The 16,247-nt window shown below is 44.5% G+C and overlaps 1 protein-coding gene across 5 annotated transcripts in view; it reads left to right on the forward strand.

The window, feature by feature from the left end:
• Window positions 1-340: 340 nt before the first annotated feature.
• Window positions 341-16,247, forward strand: part of MITF (melanocyte inducing transcription factor) — a 223,818-nt gene continuing 207,911 nt past the window's right edge. For all 5 annotated transcript variants that reach the window (XM_036868091.1, XM_036868092.1, XM_036868096.1 and 2 more), the window contains exon 1: window positions 341-582. In XM_036868091.1, the coding sequence (XP_036723986.1) occupies window positions 479-582 (104 nt within the window). In that variant the 5' untranslated portion in view covers window positions 341-478. The remainder of the gene's footprint in view (window positions 583-16,247) is intronic.

Consider the following 16,247-nt stretch of genomic DNA (forward strand, 5'->3'; position numbering starts at 1 on the left):
GAATGTGTGAGCTGGGAGGAGGAGTGATGGTAGGAGAGCAGGGCTGAGTCCGTTCTTATTAATATTAAATAGCCACGTCTGTACCCTTGAAGCAAGTAGCGAGAGAGGAGGGACAGGAGCTGCTGACATTGACAATGAATCCAAACAGGAGTTGCACTAGCGGTGTCTACCACGTTGCCTCTGCCCTCGCTTGGCCTTCTGGGAATTGTAGTTTTCGGGGCAGCGGCTTTCCTGGCAAGCCGGGAGTGCCCCGCCCGGCCGGGACTACAGATCCCAGGCGGCGCCGGGCAGCCGCCCCTCCCGCCCGGGTGGGAGTGTAAACTCCGGGCGCCTGGGCTGGCGGCCGCGCGCGGGCCAGCGGGTTGAGCTCTGCACTGCGCGGGGGCGCACCGCTCGGGGACCCAGGCCCCGCCACCTCCCCTCCGCCCCCAGGCTCGGTTCTCACTTTGGAGCAGTGGGAGGACGGGAAGCGGGAGCCATGCAGTCGGAATCGGGGATCGTGCCGGATTTCGAAGTCGGGGAGGAGTTTCACGAAGAGCCCAAAACCTATTACGAACTCAAGAGTCAACCCCTGAAGAGCAGGTGAGTGGTGACAGCTGGAGGGAGGCGCGGCCGGCGGCTAGGGAACCCCGCGCCTCCCACCCTGGGGCGAGGAAAGCCGCTCGCCGGGGCTCTGGGACAAGGACCCCGTGCCCTTGCCCCGGGGCAGAGGGCGAACTGATCCCCGCAGTTGGGGGCCGTGACCGCTGGGCCGGTGCGCCAACGGGGTTCTCCGCCCAGGCGCACTTTGGGGGTGCGGCGGGCAGCCCGGGACGGGCCGCACGGACGAGGGGACCCTGGGTTGGGGATACCAGCTGCTGAGAGCTGTTGGGGGCTGGGGAGTGCCGCGGCGCGGAGGTGGGGGAGGAGGAGCGCCGGGCCCGGACGCTGTCCGGGTGGGAAGGAGGAAAGAGTTTCGAGTGAACCCTTTTCCTGAAGATCCCAGCGGGCTTGGGGTGGATCGAGCGGGATGTTAGAGGAAAGCAATTAGCTCCTGTGTCGTTGCCTCTTAGGAGTCCGATCCCTCTGGGAAAACCCGCCCCAGGCGGCCTCCAGGTGAGGTTTCCCAAGGCCCGCCCCTCACCTTCCCGGCCGCTGCACCCCAGCGCGGGAGGGGCGGGGGATGGCGAGCAGCGGTGGGAGGGGGCGGGGGGGGGGCGGGGGGCGTGTCTCCTCGTCCAGCTTGAACTCCCCGGGCTATAGGGTCCCGTTCAAATGCAGGCCTTCCCTGGAGGGGAAGAAGCTTTCAGATGGAGGGTTTGGGGAGTGTCCCCTGTTGGGCAGCGACAAGTGTTTAATTCTCTGGGGATTTCAAAAACTTTTTGGGAGAGGAATGAAGACACCTGCTGCTCTGGCGCCCCACCACCCCTAGTGCCCACTTCCTATGCTGCCTCCATTTCCACTCGTCCGTCGGAACGGGTTGGGTGTCTTCCTTTCTCTCTGCCCTGTGGCTACTCAGGACATTTCCAATGTTTACTAAGAGGGAGATGGTCATTTGAGGCCGTGAGTAGAGAGGGTTTAGTTCCACCTCTCTCAGTTGTGAGGTAAGATGAGGCTGTAACTGGAAGGTTCTGCAGTGCTTCTGCACCCTTCTCAGACCTCCCTTCCCGCCCCTCTCGGTGGGTAGGGCCTGGGTGAAGGGGCCTGGCTGGCAGAGGGGAGGAGGGCCCAGAAATCAGGGTGAATGAAGAGAGACAGCTGAATCAGGAGTGAGGTGGTGTGTTCTTAGCTGCTGGGGCACATGGGTCTGGTACTTGATCCAGTGTAAAGTGTAGCCAGGTTTGCTTCTTTCAGGGCTGTGTGAGACTCTGAATCCACTTCGGGGAAGAAAATGTGGGAACAGCGCACCCACTGGGTGGCTGAAGCAGCCTCTTGGCAGACGCTTAACAGAGATTGGAAGGAAACCTCCTATGCAGTTAGTTGCCTAAAACCAGCCTTTAGTTGATGGTTTCTCTTCATAATGGCTGTTTTGTGTGTGAGCCTAGATTGTGTGCATTGGGGGTTGGGGGTGTGGAGTAATAGTGTGTAAAGGGTATTGTTGGTTATGCTCATTGGGGCTTTATCTGCATTCGGCTGAAGGGACCAGTGTTTTACCGAGCAGTCTCTGCTTTTGCTTCTATAAGCAAATGCTTACATGGCCAGAATGAGGGTGTGTGTGTGTGTGTGTGTGTGTGTGTGTGTGTGTGTGTGTAGTCCTGAAAGAAATGAATTAACCGGACTGTTTGGAACGTTTTTGATGGTAGCTGATAAATAATATAAATGAGTTTCAGAGAGTGAGGAAAATACCATCTGGAAAAACCCAAATGAATGTCATGAAACTCACGTTGGAGGATTTGGGGCCTGTTCTCTTTCAGAGTCGGCAAAAAAAAAAAGACTTGCAAGGGTTGAACGTCCTCAGGAGCTAGCTTGCATGTGTAAGGAAGAATTCCGGGATGTGGGAAGCTCTGGCTTCACACGTTGAAGCTGGAAACAGGTGCGGGACAGAACTGGTGTGCAGAGGAAGGCTAAATTAAAAACGCTGTAAAACTTGTCTGTGGAGCAGACACATGCTCTTTGAAATAAACCAGTGAAATAAAATCTGTGAATAAATATATGGGGTTGGCAAAATTTCCGTATAGTACTGTTTTCCACAGTTGTCTAATGCACTGTCATCAACATCTGTTGTATGACTTTACAAGGGCTGCACGTTCAGGGCCTCCTCGTGGCTTTTTGTCCTTAAGTCTTTGCCGAGGCATCTCCCTTCTTTGAATTTTGCTTGGAAAAAGTTGAAATTGGAAGGTGAAGACTGCTGCAACTATTTTGTCTCTCAGTTTCATTTTCTGGATTGTCTCTTGGAGTTGAAAATATGTCTAGAATCTGCCCACTTGTCACCAACTCCTCTGTCTCCACTTTGGTTCAAACTGCCACCCACCCTCACCTGGGTGACTGTCTCTTACCTGGTCTCCTGCCTTCATCCTTACCGGCTTTCAGTGTTTTGTTCACACAGGAGCCAAAATGTTCCTGTTAAAACTGGTGTTCAACCTAGGGGTGATTTGCCCCCCAGGGGTCATTTGGCAATGTCTGGAGACATTTTTGGTTGCCACAATGGATGGGGGTTGCTACTGGCCTCTAGTAAGTAGAGGCCAGAGATGCTGCTAAACATTCTCCAGTACTCAGGACAGCCCCACAATGAAGAATTATCTGACCCCAAATTGTCACTGCTGAGGTTGAGAAACCCCCTGTTAAAATGTGTTACATCACGTCATTCTCTCCTCAGAACCCTCAAAACACTCCAGTAGCTCCTAATATCAGTGAAACTCAAGACCCGTAAAATGGTACCAGGCAGATTGTATGGGAAAGCTTCGTGTCTGCTCTCCTTGTATCTCTTGCTGCCACTCTCCTGGCTCCCTCTGCTCCAGCAGTCTCCTCACCGTTCCCGGAATACTCCACACCCTTCCACCTCTGGGCCTTTGTATGTTGCACTTGCTGACCCCTCTTTCTCTCTTTGTCCAGAGAGCAATAGCATTCGTTCCTTCCCCAGCCAACTTCACATCTTCCTTTAAATGTCATTCCCACCAACCCTACCTGACCACGCTCTACGCAGTGGCTCTCCCTCCAAACTCGCAGTCTTCCTTGGCCTGCTCTGTTTTTTTCCATAGTACTTACATTATAACCTAGTCTATACTTTGCTGATGTGTTACATTTATGATATGTTTCTCCACACTAGACTGCAGGGCCCAAGGGGGCAGGGATTTCTGTCTCTTCCTTGTTTACTGTGGTGTCCCCAGAGCCTAGAACAGAGTTTCTCAACCTCAGTGCTGTTGACATTTTGGACTGGATCGCTCTTTGCTGTGGGGCTGTCCTGGGCATTGCAGGATGTTTAACAGCACCCATGGCCTCTGCCTGCTAGAGGCCAGGAGCTCCCCTCCCTCAGCTGTGACAACCAAATTCGTCTCCAGACACCACCAATGTCCACGGGGGCAGACTCACCCCTGTTGCAGGTTGACTGGCCTAGGACAATGCCTGGCACAATAGTGTTTTGTCGTTTGAATATGTGTTGCTTTCTCCCTTTGCATCCCACTCAGGATGGGGTGTTTGGTTCTGGTTTCTTTTAAAATAGCTATCCACCAGGGTCTGTCCAAAGAGGAGTTTTATATTCTTCGTTTGGGCTAAGCTCAGATGTGCAGGTGTTTGATGAGGAGAGACAGTTTCATTCCTAACCCAGACCTCCTGGCCTTTAGGAGTGTGAAGCTGATGGATTTAGATGATGGGAACCCCGTTTTGCTCACAGTGACTGGCAAAGCTGTGTCGTACGTTGGAAGACACACACTATGAGAAAAGGTTCTCATGAAGAACTGTTTGCAGTTTGGTTCCTCCCCAAAGGTTTTTGAAACGTTTGTGTGTTCTTCTGGGAATGAGCCCTGAATGGTGTGTGGCAGAGGAAGAGTGCCGAATATGAGGGGGTGAACGCAGAATTCACACGTTGGCACAGTCAGGTCAGGGTCAGATGTGGAACTGTTGAATGGGCTCCTAGCAGGGAAGGGACTCTCTGTAGGGCTTTGGGTCCTGGAAAAAAAACATTAAAAAATATGGTAGCATCTTTCAGGTTCATGGTTCTTTTGTTTCATTTATGCGGTGCTAAATTCTGTGATTTTGTAGCTGCTAATGCCCTTTTCCTGGGCAGACTTCAGAATTGGCTTAATCTAATTCCAGTTTCTCCTCTACTCAAAGTTTTAATAATGGTTTAGATAATGGTTATTTAACTTCCCACAAATAAGAAATGGGAATGAAAGTGAGTATTAGGTTTATAATGGCAGGACGAGATACAGCAGTGGTTCCCAAATGCTGATTCAAAGAGGTGTGTGTGAAGCTGTCACAGGTTTGTGTCGAAATGAGAAAGAAAAAGACTGTTGTGTCACATGTACACTCACACATGTATTTCTGTGTAAGGCTACTGTCATTTCTTGGACTTATTCTGAGATTTTTCCCTCCTGTCTTCCTACTAAACATACCCTTTCGTTTATGAAATGATAATCCTTTCTTGGCAGGACAAAAGTGTCCATCTTTTATTGATTTCTGAAAGTTTTCTTGATTTTTTTATCTGTCCAATCTGCAGGGAACTGCTTTGCATGGAGATTAAGAGCATTGTTCTGGCATTTCTGTCTGTCCCTAATAAGCTGGGTGACCTTGGGGAGGCTGGGTGACCTTTAACCTCAGTTTCCTCATCTGGCAAGTGGGGGGCCTGCCTCCTAGGGGTCTTAAGGACATTAACTGTGTTATTGACTATGGAAAAGTATTAGCATGGTGCTGGGCACATGGCAAGTGCTCGGTAAATGTTAGCAGATGTTGTTCTTGTTGTTATTTCTTTATTACTTAGCAGAGAGTCCTGACCTTCCAGAAAGTGTTCACGTTTGGTTGACTCTGGCTTTCTTCTCTAAGGCCAGTGTTTTTATGCAATAAAATTACCCCAAGTTTGGTAAAACCCTTTTTGCTTTCCTCCTAATGAGGTGCTGCAGATAAATCTTTCGCATTTTATAATTTTGATCCGGTCCTTAACAGTTCCTTTATGCTGGTTAAAAAAAAAAAACAGTTGTGGTGTCAGCACATACATACAAATTCATATTCAACATATATCTATTGAGTACATGCAAATTAATACCAATAAACCCAACTAACATTAACTGAGGCCACACTGTGTGCCAGCCTCTGTTCTAAGTGTTTTTATGTGTGTTAATCTTGCAAAACCCACATCAAATGATAATAATAAATGAGAAAAATAGAGTTGTTAATTATAATTTTGAAAACAGGTAAAACTTATGCAGTGCTTACTACATGCCAGGAATGATTCTGAATATTTTACTTCTATTAACGCAGTTAATTCTCACTTCAACCTTTGGTGTATGTATTTTTATTATTCTCATTTTACAGAGAAGGAAACTAAGGCATAGCAAGTAGATGGGCCTGGATCTGGCTCCGGGCCCGTGCTCTCATGAGCTAGGCTGTGCTGCCATGTGCAAGGCGCCGGGCCTGCCCGTGGGGAATCAGGCTGCACCTTCTCCAAAACTTGCCTCAGTGGCGTGAGGGAAAGAGAACGTGTAGATCCAGCCAAACAGACAGGATGGGGTGTGATCACCGTGGGGCGTGGGCATCAGCAACGGGAATTTAATACAGGAAGGGAAATTGAGGCTCAGTCTTGTCAGTGAATAAGGGTATTCAATTGGGCCTTGAAGGTCGAGCAATACTCAAATATATTTCTTTATAACGTTAAATAAAACGTTAGATGCCTTGGAAGGCATAAGCTTAAAACAGACTTTTAGGATTTCTGATTGCCTTTTATATGTCTAACCAGAATCCCAGCTCTTCCTTGTGGTCTTTGGGCACCTGGGGTGGCAGAGACTGGATGCATGAGGACAGGTTCAGAAGTAGCTGTGCTTAAGTGCTGTGCCCACGGCTTTGCCACTTAACTCCCGTGTCTGCGTTCAAGACAAGACGCTTATTAGCCTCTTCGAGTCTCGATTTCTTTACCTGTAAAGTGGGATCAGTAGAACCATCCTCTTAGGGTTGGTGAAGTTTTAAACGTGAGAAAACACATGTAAAAGTGCTTTGCAGGGTGCCTAGCACATGTTAGTAAGTAATATCAGTTCCTTCTCTTCTACTTTACCATGATTGCAATTTTCCCCCTCCTCATAACAACAATAAAGCATGTACAGAATTATGTATCTGAAGCAAAATAGACAAGATTGGGGTGCCTTAACTTGGCAGATGTTCAGATCTTATTATGCAAATTGCTTGTGTGGTATGATTAGATGGAAAACTTGATTAAAGTGGAATTCTAAGTGTTGGTTTTGTGTGTTATTGGAGATTTCCTTTTCCTGAGTACTGCTATTTATAGAATTATTTAAGTGTATGTATGTGTGTGTGTTTTTAATTCCCTTTGAGTTCTGCAGGGCAGTTTGCACAGGCTGATGTTTATATCTGCTCCAGTTGTGCAAGAAGTGGAAAATATCCTTTTTTTAGAACAGGTCACATGTGCTTACTGTCAGGAATAGGACCTCAGTGTAAAAAAATGTATCTTGGGACAAATCAAAGTTACTAAATTTCTGCTTCCAACTGCTTTGTTTCAGAACTGGCGGTATTAGGATAAATAATAGGGGAAAAAAAAACTCTGGCTAAATGTTTTTTGTCATTTTTCAAGGACAGTAAGCAAGAGTTTCATTTGTTTTGTGTGTGTGTTTTAAGTATAAAACGTACTTTGCTGTTAGGTCTGTCTCATCGAACTAAATTATAAAAATATGTTTGACTCATCTCCAAATATGCATTATTTGAAGAAAATAGTCCAGAAGGCGGGTCAAAGATAGTTAATGTAGTCACCACAGGCTTTTGATATTGTAAAGACAAATGTGAAGTTTATAAGGAGGACTTTGTGAGTCTGGTGAACACTGTGTCCTTGAGGGCAAGGAATTAAAACAAGCCATGAAGTCTGCATCTTTCCTGAGGCAGCTGAGGGCTGAGGGTGAGAGGACCTGCAGGCAGGTCTGGGATCTCTGTTGAAACTCCCACACCTCTTTCTGTTCCTGAGGACTTGGGCAGGAGGACCAGGCTCCTCATTTCTCTAGGTTGGGTCTTAAACATGGCTTCCTTCTTTCTTTGCTGCGTCTTTCCTTCTGTGACCTTTCTTGCACATCATGAAGAATAAAGACGTACACCTTTGGAGTGTTTACACAGAAGTTGAACCCAGGGCAGGCTGAGAGAGATGCAGTGCTTTGGGGAGTGGTGATACTGGTGAGAGAAAGACACACAAGGATATAAATGGTACCTCAAAGTCGTGAGCCCCTGTTGTCTTCCCTAAGTCATTTCTAAAACGTCCCTCAGTCACTTTCAGCAAAGGCAGTATCACTTTGGGGTCAGAAGGACCTGGATTTGTTTGTTTTTCTTCTCTTCCTTCCCTTCCTCCTTTCTCTCCCTCCTTACAACATTTATTTATTAAGTGCCTATCGTGTGACAGCTTTTCACCAGCTGTAGGGAATCAAAAGTAGAACCAGACAGAGTAGGTTTCTGCTAGTACGGTGCTCCTGTCTTGGGGGTGGGGGCATAGCTAATAATGAACTAAATAGATGAACAAGATAAGTTTTGGTGCTATGAAAACTAAATAGAATGTTACTGATAGAGTGTGACTGGGAAAGAAGGGGCTTTATTGGGTGGGTCTTTAGGAATGACCTCATGGAGGAAGTGATTTTGAGGCACTGAAAGTCTGAGTTAAATGTGCAGATCTTGGTGCTGTCACTCATTAGCTGTGTGATTTTGGACAAGTTGGCCAACCTCTCTGAACCTGAGTTCCCTCCTCTGTAAAATGGAGCAATAGCTACCTTGCAAGGGTGCTGTGAAGATGAAAGGTAATGCGTGTAAAGAGTTAACAGTAGGCTTGACCCTTATAGTTGCTCAGGAAGACACATAGGACTGGTTTAAGGTAATTTTAAGGTAATATATGAATAGTAGAAGAAGAAATGCAGACATTAATCTTCCCCATAAGTGTTTATAACTTGGTCTTAAGTGTTTTCCTGATGTCAAGTGAGTCAGAGATATATACTTGTCTTCATAAATCTACCCCTGGACTAAACGTGGAGATGGGTCTTGTTATTTTTATTATCCTTTCTTTCCTCCAGGATCATCTTACTCGAATTGTCCCCTTGCTCATCTCACTGTTGTTGCATTGAGATCATTCAGGTCTGAGCATACTTCCCTTATGTTTAGTTTAGGAATGATTTTTGGCTGCATTTTGAATTACTTTTTGGCACAAAGGAGAGGTCCAAGTCATCTAGGATTAAACAGTAAAACCTGAGATTGATTTCCCCAAAGACGCACACCACAAACAAATGACCCATGTAGAACTCCTGACTCCCAGTCCTGTGTTTCAGCCTCTAGATCACACGCTTCCTGTCTACACTGATGTGAAAATGTCAGCGTTGGTGCAGAAAGGAAAAGAAGCCTCTTCTCCTACACGCCATTTCGACCTTTCACTAACATTGACATCCACAGGCAATGGTGTGTTTTAAATTCGACCCTTTACGAAAGAAATCTTCAAAGCATTCGAATTTCAGTAGCTGTGTTCTTTGACTGAAGTGCCCACGGAGTGGTGACTTTCAAAAGGAAAAAATCCTGGGTCGTGTGGGAACAAATATTTTAAATCCAAACGTAGTGAGTTGTAGGTTTAGGGAAGGCACTGGTAGAATCATGTCTTTCTATAAGAAAATTGTGGGTTATTGAGCAATTTCAGGAAGGCATCTGTGGCCTGGGCCCTCCCCGCCCCCTCCCCAGAGTGGGATAACTTGCTGACTCATTCACACACATTCCCCTATTTTCCCACGTGGTCAAGGGCAGATGGGAAAGGTGCTTGTCCCCACCGGTGGGAACATGTGTAGCTGTTGTTTGTAGGATAGGTTTTCCTTCTGGGAAGCTTAACTTGCTTCCATGGGAAGAAGATTTGAGGCAGAGAAGATTTATTTAGCCTGATGGTTAAGGTTGTATGTGAGATAAGGATAAAACAGACAGACAGGAAGGCTCTATTTACTTCGGTACCTTTATTGTGATATGTTCCTAAATATTAACTGGTTCTAAAAAGTATGTTTTTCAAAACATACATTTTATTTTTATAAATGGTGATTTGAAACTTGGTGTAGGGAAGAGCACACAGAAATCCTAAAGATGATTTTCCTGTTTAATTTGGAATCTAGTGCAATCTCCATATAGTCTACCTGGGCACCTCAGTGAGCTGTGGCCACCTTGTTCCTCTTGCATGAGTCTGTCCCAGACAGCTGGAGATAGTATTCACAGACACACCAATATTGTACAATCCCTTCTCCATCAAAAGGACTGGGTATATTTTTGTTCTATTTTTTTTGCATTTGAAGTTTTTTACCAATGATGAAAAGGTATTATTTCAGGGTCAGCTTTGCTCTGTGGTATTGCTAAGCCTGCATAATCACACCACCTAAATTTAGAACATTGGCACCTCAGCCAATAGAACACTTTGCAACAAATTCATAATACTTGGGGCAGAGAATGACTATGAATAAACATTAAAATAGTATTGGCCAGTTAGGGTCATTTACTTTCAAGGGAAAAGGATGACATCAACTATGCATTCTTGAAAATTCTATTTATTTTTCAAGGTAGAGTTTACAGTAGCTTATGTAAAACAGTCTCTAAAAATATAAGCAACTGGCACTCTTCCTGGTGACATTCCAAATAAAAGTTGGCCCGTTTGCTGCAAAGAAGTGTGCTTGGAGAGTAACTTGGAGAGATTGGCCACTGGCTTGTGGTGTATTGATAATCGGTGGGTAGACTTTTTGGAACCACATCTTGCATCACCTTGGCATGGTCATTAACCCACTGGTCTTTAGGTGGATAAACACTAATCATGTCTTATCTAGATAAAGGCTAGATGTATAAATGCTAAACGATGGGGTCTTGGAATGCAGTTCTAATGATACTGATTGTGTGTGGATGCTTTAAATCCTTGTTGATTCAGAAATGAATGAGAGAGAGGATTTGATGGTGCTTGCTTGGTCATAGTATCATAGTCACTAAAATGCATGCTTTAATGGTAGGGGGCTGAGTGGCAAGCACAATTAATTGGGATTTGTTTCTGGGGTCAGCGATGCACAGGTCACTCTGCTGGCTTAGGGTATCCCTCTTTCTCACTCTTGGGTTCATATACCTGACATCTTTCTAATCAGATCTCACTGGCAGCCAGCTTCCCTTTCCTTATGCATTTCCCCTAGTGGACAGTAGAGGAAATGTATTTTGCCTGCCTGTAATCACTTTTCCAAATTCTTACAACAACCCCTTCCCACATGCTTAGCCCACGTGCTTGAGTGTCATGGCTTTGGGGTGGAGAATTTGACACAGACTTAGCCACTCTTCTGTATCACAGGGGTTGCTTTCAGGGAGTTACACATTGACTATGTCACGCATCCCAGGGATCTGATTGGGTGCTAACAGAAAGAGAGTCTCCCTTTATTTCCGTTGATCTTGAACTTGGGAAGGTGTTGTGCTCGAGAATAAAGCCTTATCTTGGAGGCAGAGAAAAACAAAGTCCTTGTATTGGGTTAATGTTAGTTGCTATAACAAAGTGGCAGGCGATAGTCACATAGGTAGTAGTTCCTGGTTGGCAGACAGCTTTCCTCCGTATGACAAATCAAGAACCCAGGCTCCTTCTATCTTCTGGTTCTGCCATTGCCTAGAACCCTGGCATCTTTTGTGTCTGCTGGTGGAAAGGAAGAGGAGAAGGCACAACTAAGGTCCCAAAATGACAGGCATCACTTTTGCTCACATTCTTTCGGCAAGGACCAGGTTCATACCGAGATCTGGATGCAGGGGTGGGAACTGGGGAATAGAGACCCCAGCTGGACATCAACACCACTGTCCTAGAAAAGAAAACACCCTTCTGGTGGACAGCTAACCATCATTGCCATGGTCCTAGTAGTAGGGTTTTGGCTTCTGGATCAAGTTGTGCCTATCTTTGGTTAGGTTTATCTTTGGAATTTTCTGTTATTTTATCAATAAATTCTTTTTCTGAGTAAATTCGGTTAATTTGGATTCTCTGCCACCTGAGTGGGGGCTGCCCAAGCTGATCCGTTCTCAGAATCCCACCTCTATGCAGTGCTTCCTGTTCCAAGTTCATGGATTAAATCACTGCCTCACTTCCCAACAGCAACAATACATCCGTCACTACCACCACCACCTTAGAGCAATGGTTTTCAAAATGTGGCCCGCAGACCAGCAGCTTCAGTGTCACTTAAAAACTTGTTTCAAATGCACATTCTCGGACCCTACTCCAATGCCTCCTGAATCGGAAACTGTTGGTGGGGAGTCCCAGCAGTCTGTGTCTTTTAGCAAGCCCTCCAGGAGATGCTGATGCACACTCAAGTTTGCAGACTACTTCCCTAATGCTTTTACCATAAATCCTTTGTCTCCACATTAAATTGTTCCTGTTTTGGAATGAAAAATATCCTGGATTGGAGTGCATTTCGTAAAAAATGGCGTGTTGCTTGTTATGGTCAGGCTAGAGATGATCATTGATAATAATCACTCACTGATTAAAAAAAAAAAAGGAAAATCCCCTCTAGAAAGTTAGCTCTCAGATTTAGGTTAATGAAACCAGGTAGGATGCTTGGTTGTCCAGACGTGATCTCTAAGAGACTTGGAGTTAAGCTAGCTGTACTACCATAAGGAGCCCTGGCCCAGATCTTGGAGGGTTGTAGTTTAATGGAGACTCACAAAGTGTGAAACTTGAAGCACACTGCAGTCACTTGACTGAATGATTTGGTGGAGAAACAGGGTAATGGTGGTTATGAGTGTGCCCACATGACCAAATTGTTTTTCACAAAACTTCTGCTGAATAAAATTTGAAATACGACTGTCAGCCTGTTTTCCCTTCTTAATGAATTCCAGACAGTTTGTAGAGTGTGGGAGCTTCCAAAACAGAGGGGCGGGGTGACTGCGACCAGGCAGCCTCTGTTTTGTCACATGTTAGGGTGTCCTGACATAACAGATCGTCCCCCTCATCCTGAACCTCACCAGGCCATCCTCATTTCAGGTGGAGAGGGATGTTATATCAGAACAAGTAGGACCTATAGGGCAGTTCTGGACTCCTTATTTACCAGGAAATTCAGCCTACTCTTATTTTTAATCCACTAAAACCCAAGCATTTTTATTTTTTATTTTTTTCCCTTTTGCTGCATGCTGACCTTCTCCACACAAAAAGCCTTGATGCTTTTTGGCAAAGAATCTGTTCTTATTGTAAACTGGTTAAGAGCTCTAACCAGTCTAAGAAGTCTAGAGTTCTGGGTTTAACCTTCAGAGAGAAGAAGGATTTTTAACTTAAATTTCAATTTGACCACTTACTAGCTTTTTTCTCTTTGGGCAAGTTATTCTTGTAGCCTCTATTTCAACAGAGGACTAAGTGGGGTGAGTGGATAATAGTATGATCTAAGTTGTAGTTAATTGTGTGGATTAAAAGAAATACTTGAGTAAAATCCTCAGCCCGAAGCCTTGGCTCTTGTGCTCATAACCTGGCCCTCATTCTGGTTCCATCTTTGCCCACAGCACCAACAAGGTTTTTGACTTGAAATGACTTTTTAGTTTTAGACACTGTCATTAAGAGAAAACGACTCAAAGGCAATCAGCAGGAAACAAGAGGGTCCATAGAAGAGAAGGGAAGTAGGGCCAGATCATTCCTCGGTCGGATGATCAACATCAGGACCTTTGGGAGTGGATGCAGATCACATAGTGGTGAACTTTGGGATGCCTAACAGGGAGGTATTTAAAGACAGCCCGTGCTATTTACAGGTAAGGCATTACTTTTGTTGCCAGAACAGTCTTTGTCTTTATCAACATGTTTCCTTTCATCGTAATGATAGAGTATAGCTAGGTGGAGGAATAAATAATAAGATGCACTAACTGGGGTTTCACAACACCGTGCAGGGTGGAAGCCGAGCTCCACGGCTGTGTCCACACGGGCATCTGTCATTCCTAACTGTCACATTTAAACTTGGCCTGTAGTGAGTTCCTGCTTTATCTTTTCACATTTCACAAGACAGCCTCATTATACAGTTACCTCTATCCAGTATAAGCCATAATACCCTGTGTTCTTGAATCTCAAAATCTTTATATCTTTCACTCTTCTAGGATTTTTCCCTCGTAGTAGCACTGCGTAGTGAGGCTAGGTACCCACACCAACACGATAGCTTGCTCTGCTTTGCTTTTTTCCAGCTTTATTGAGGTATGATTGACAGATAAGAACTGTGTATATTTCAGGTGTATAACTTGATGCTTTGGTATACATATACATTGTGAAACGATCACCGCAATCAGATGACATGCTTTGCTTGAGCCTCACAAAATTTCTCCCCCAAACCTGTGGCTAAACCAATCCCTGGAAAGCAGAAAGGGGGATTAGCTTGAAGAGCCACCATCTTTCTTAGAAGGAGAATTCCCATTATCTTGCACACATAAGTGGATGTCTTCATCAGTTACAGCTTAAGACGCGTTACCTCAGTAACGAGGGTCCCTGCCTCATTGGCTGGCTGGGAAGATTCAGTGAGGTAATGAGAGTACTATCTGTAGTTAAGGGCGCAGTAGATGCTGCTGCCCCAATTACCGCTCCACCTGCTGCTGTACCTGCATTACTGCTGCTCTCTGCCTGCTACTGTACCCAGGGGCTACTCCTGGGGTCATTGCCATTAGAATTCAGGGGTTTACATAGAATGAAAGAAGTGGTTCATCTGTGTAGGTGCTGCTGACTCTACCATTGTTTTGTCACTGTTAAGTACATATAGTCAGTTCTCACAACCAACCATATAGTCAGTTCTCACAACCAACCATATAGTCAGTCTCTCACATAGTCAGTTCTCACATGTTTGGGATTTATGCAGTGAGTTTTCAAACCTGGACTTGGACTTGGCTGTCACCCAGCAGTCTTCTGGACCACTTCCTCCAGCTCTCAGCTGTTGTGTGCAGAGGGATGGGAACTAGTTTGATTACCAATTAATGCGAGACATTTTCTACCAGAAACCATACATATATTCATACAAGCACATACAGGATTCTCAAAACAGTATTTTTCAGATTATCTTCAGCTTTTCTGTGGTATCGTCCTGACTAATTGAAATTTGGTTCTTGACTAAACAGTTCCTTTCCTGAGTTTTATAACGAAACAGGGAAAATGACAGTTTCCCTCTTTCCATGTAATTGAAACACCCCTGCCTCCTCCACACCCCCCTAACCACACCCCCCCACACACACAGAGGTGAAAGATGCGTAGAGTTAGATGCTTTAGGGTGAGATCCAGTGTGCTTGGGGAACTCAGGAGCACAGGACAGAAGGAAGCCTGAGAAGGATGGTCAGAAACCACCCAGTGTGATGGGTTTCTGAGCTCTGTGTTTTTGTGAGAGAAGAGGATCAATCAGCTGTGCAGGCTGGAGTTAGAATGAAGATACCCATAGCTCAGGGAAGAGGAAATGGACAAGGCAGTTTGGGGAGTTTTCAGAGTAGATTTATTTCTTGGATGTCTCAAGAGGTGGACGTGAAGAGATCTAACTCTCCCTCTTATTTTTTCAGAGTCATGGTTTGGGAACTATTTGGAAGATCCTTCGGTAAATTTTCCTTGCCTATGAGGTAAAATGATATTCAGTAAATATTTATTGAGTCTACTGTGGAGTCAGGAGATAATGGTGAACAAAAAGGGTCAACCGTAAACTGCCATTGCTTTTGGCAGATGGGTGGCTGCCAAGGGCTGGCACGGAACCCAGATCAGGTCATCAAAGGCTAGAGGAGCTCTTTCTGGGGGAAGAAAAGAGCCCACTTGGTTGTCACATCAGTTACCCTGTGAAAGAAATACATTTAAGTGATTTATTTATTTATTAAATAAGAGTAGTATGTTATTTAATCCAATACATCCAAAATAATTCCAAGTCAAAATGTAATCAGTATAAAAATTATTATTATTTTTATGGAGGTGTAATTGACTTATAACATTATATTAGTTTCAAGTACACAAGGTAGTGATTCAATATTTGTATATTGTATATTTATATATTGTTATGTATATTGGGAGATGATCACCACAATAAATCTAGTTAATATCGGTCACCATACATAGTTACAAAATTTTTTCTTCTTGTGATAAAGATTTATTCTCTTGGCACCTTTCAAATATGCAATACAGGATTTTTTATTTTCTTCTGATTTTTATTTAAAAAATTATTTTTTAAAAATTGAAGTATAGGTGATTTACAATATTATATTAGTTTCAGGTGTATAGTATTGTGATTCAGTATTTCTACAGATTATAGTCCATTAAAAGTTATTGCAAGATAATGGCTATAATTCCTTGTGCTATGCAGTATATCCTTGTTGCTTACTGCAATACACTATTATTAACTATAGTCACCATGCTGATTACATTCTCATGACTTATTTATCTTATAACTGGAATTTTGTATCATTTGAGTGCCTTCAGTCTTTTGCCCATCCCTAGTCCCTGCCTCTGGCAATCACCATTCTGTTTTCTGTATCTATGAATCTATGAGGTCCTTTTTTTTTTTAGATTCCACATATAAGTGAGATCATATATAATGTAAGAGATCATGTATAGTATATGTGAGAATATATTTTAAACTGATATTCACTGAATACAGCCTTTAGCTCTTACCTTGTTTTATGTGTGT

This window comes from Balaenoptera musculus, chromosome 11 (assembly GCF_009873245.2).
Source record: "Balaenoptera musculus isolate JJ_BM4_2016_0621 chromosome 11, mBalMus1.pri.v3, whole genome shotgun sequence".
Lineage (NCBI taxonomy): Eukaryota > Metazoa > Chordata > Mammalia > Artiodactyla > Balaenopteridae > Balaenoptera > Balaenoptera musculus.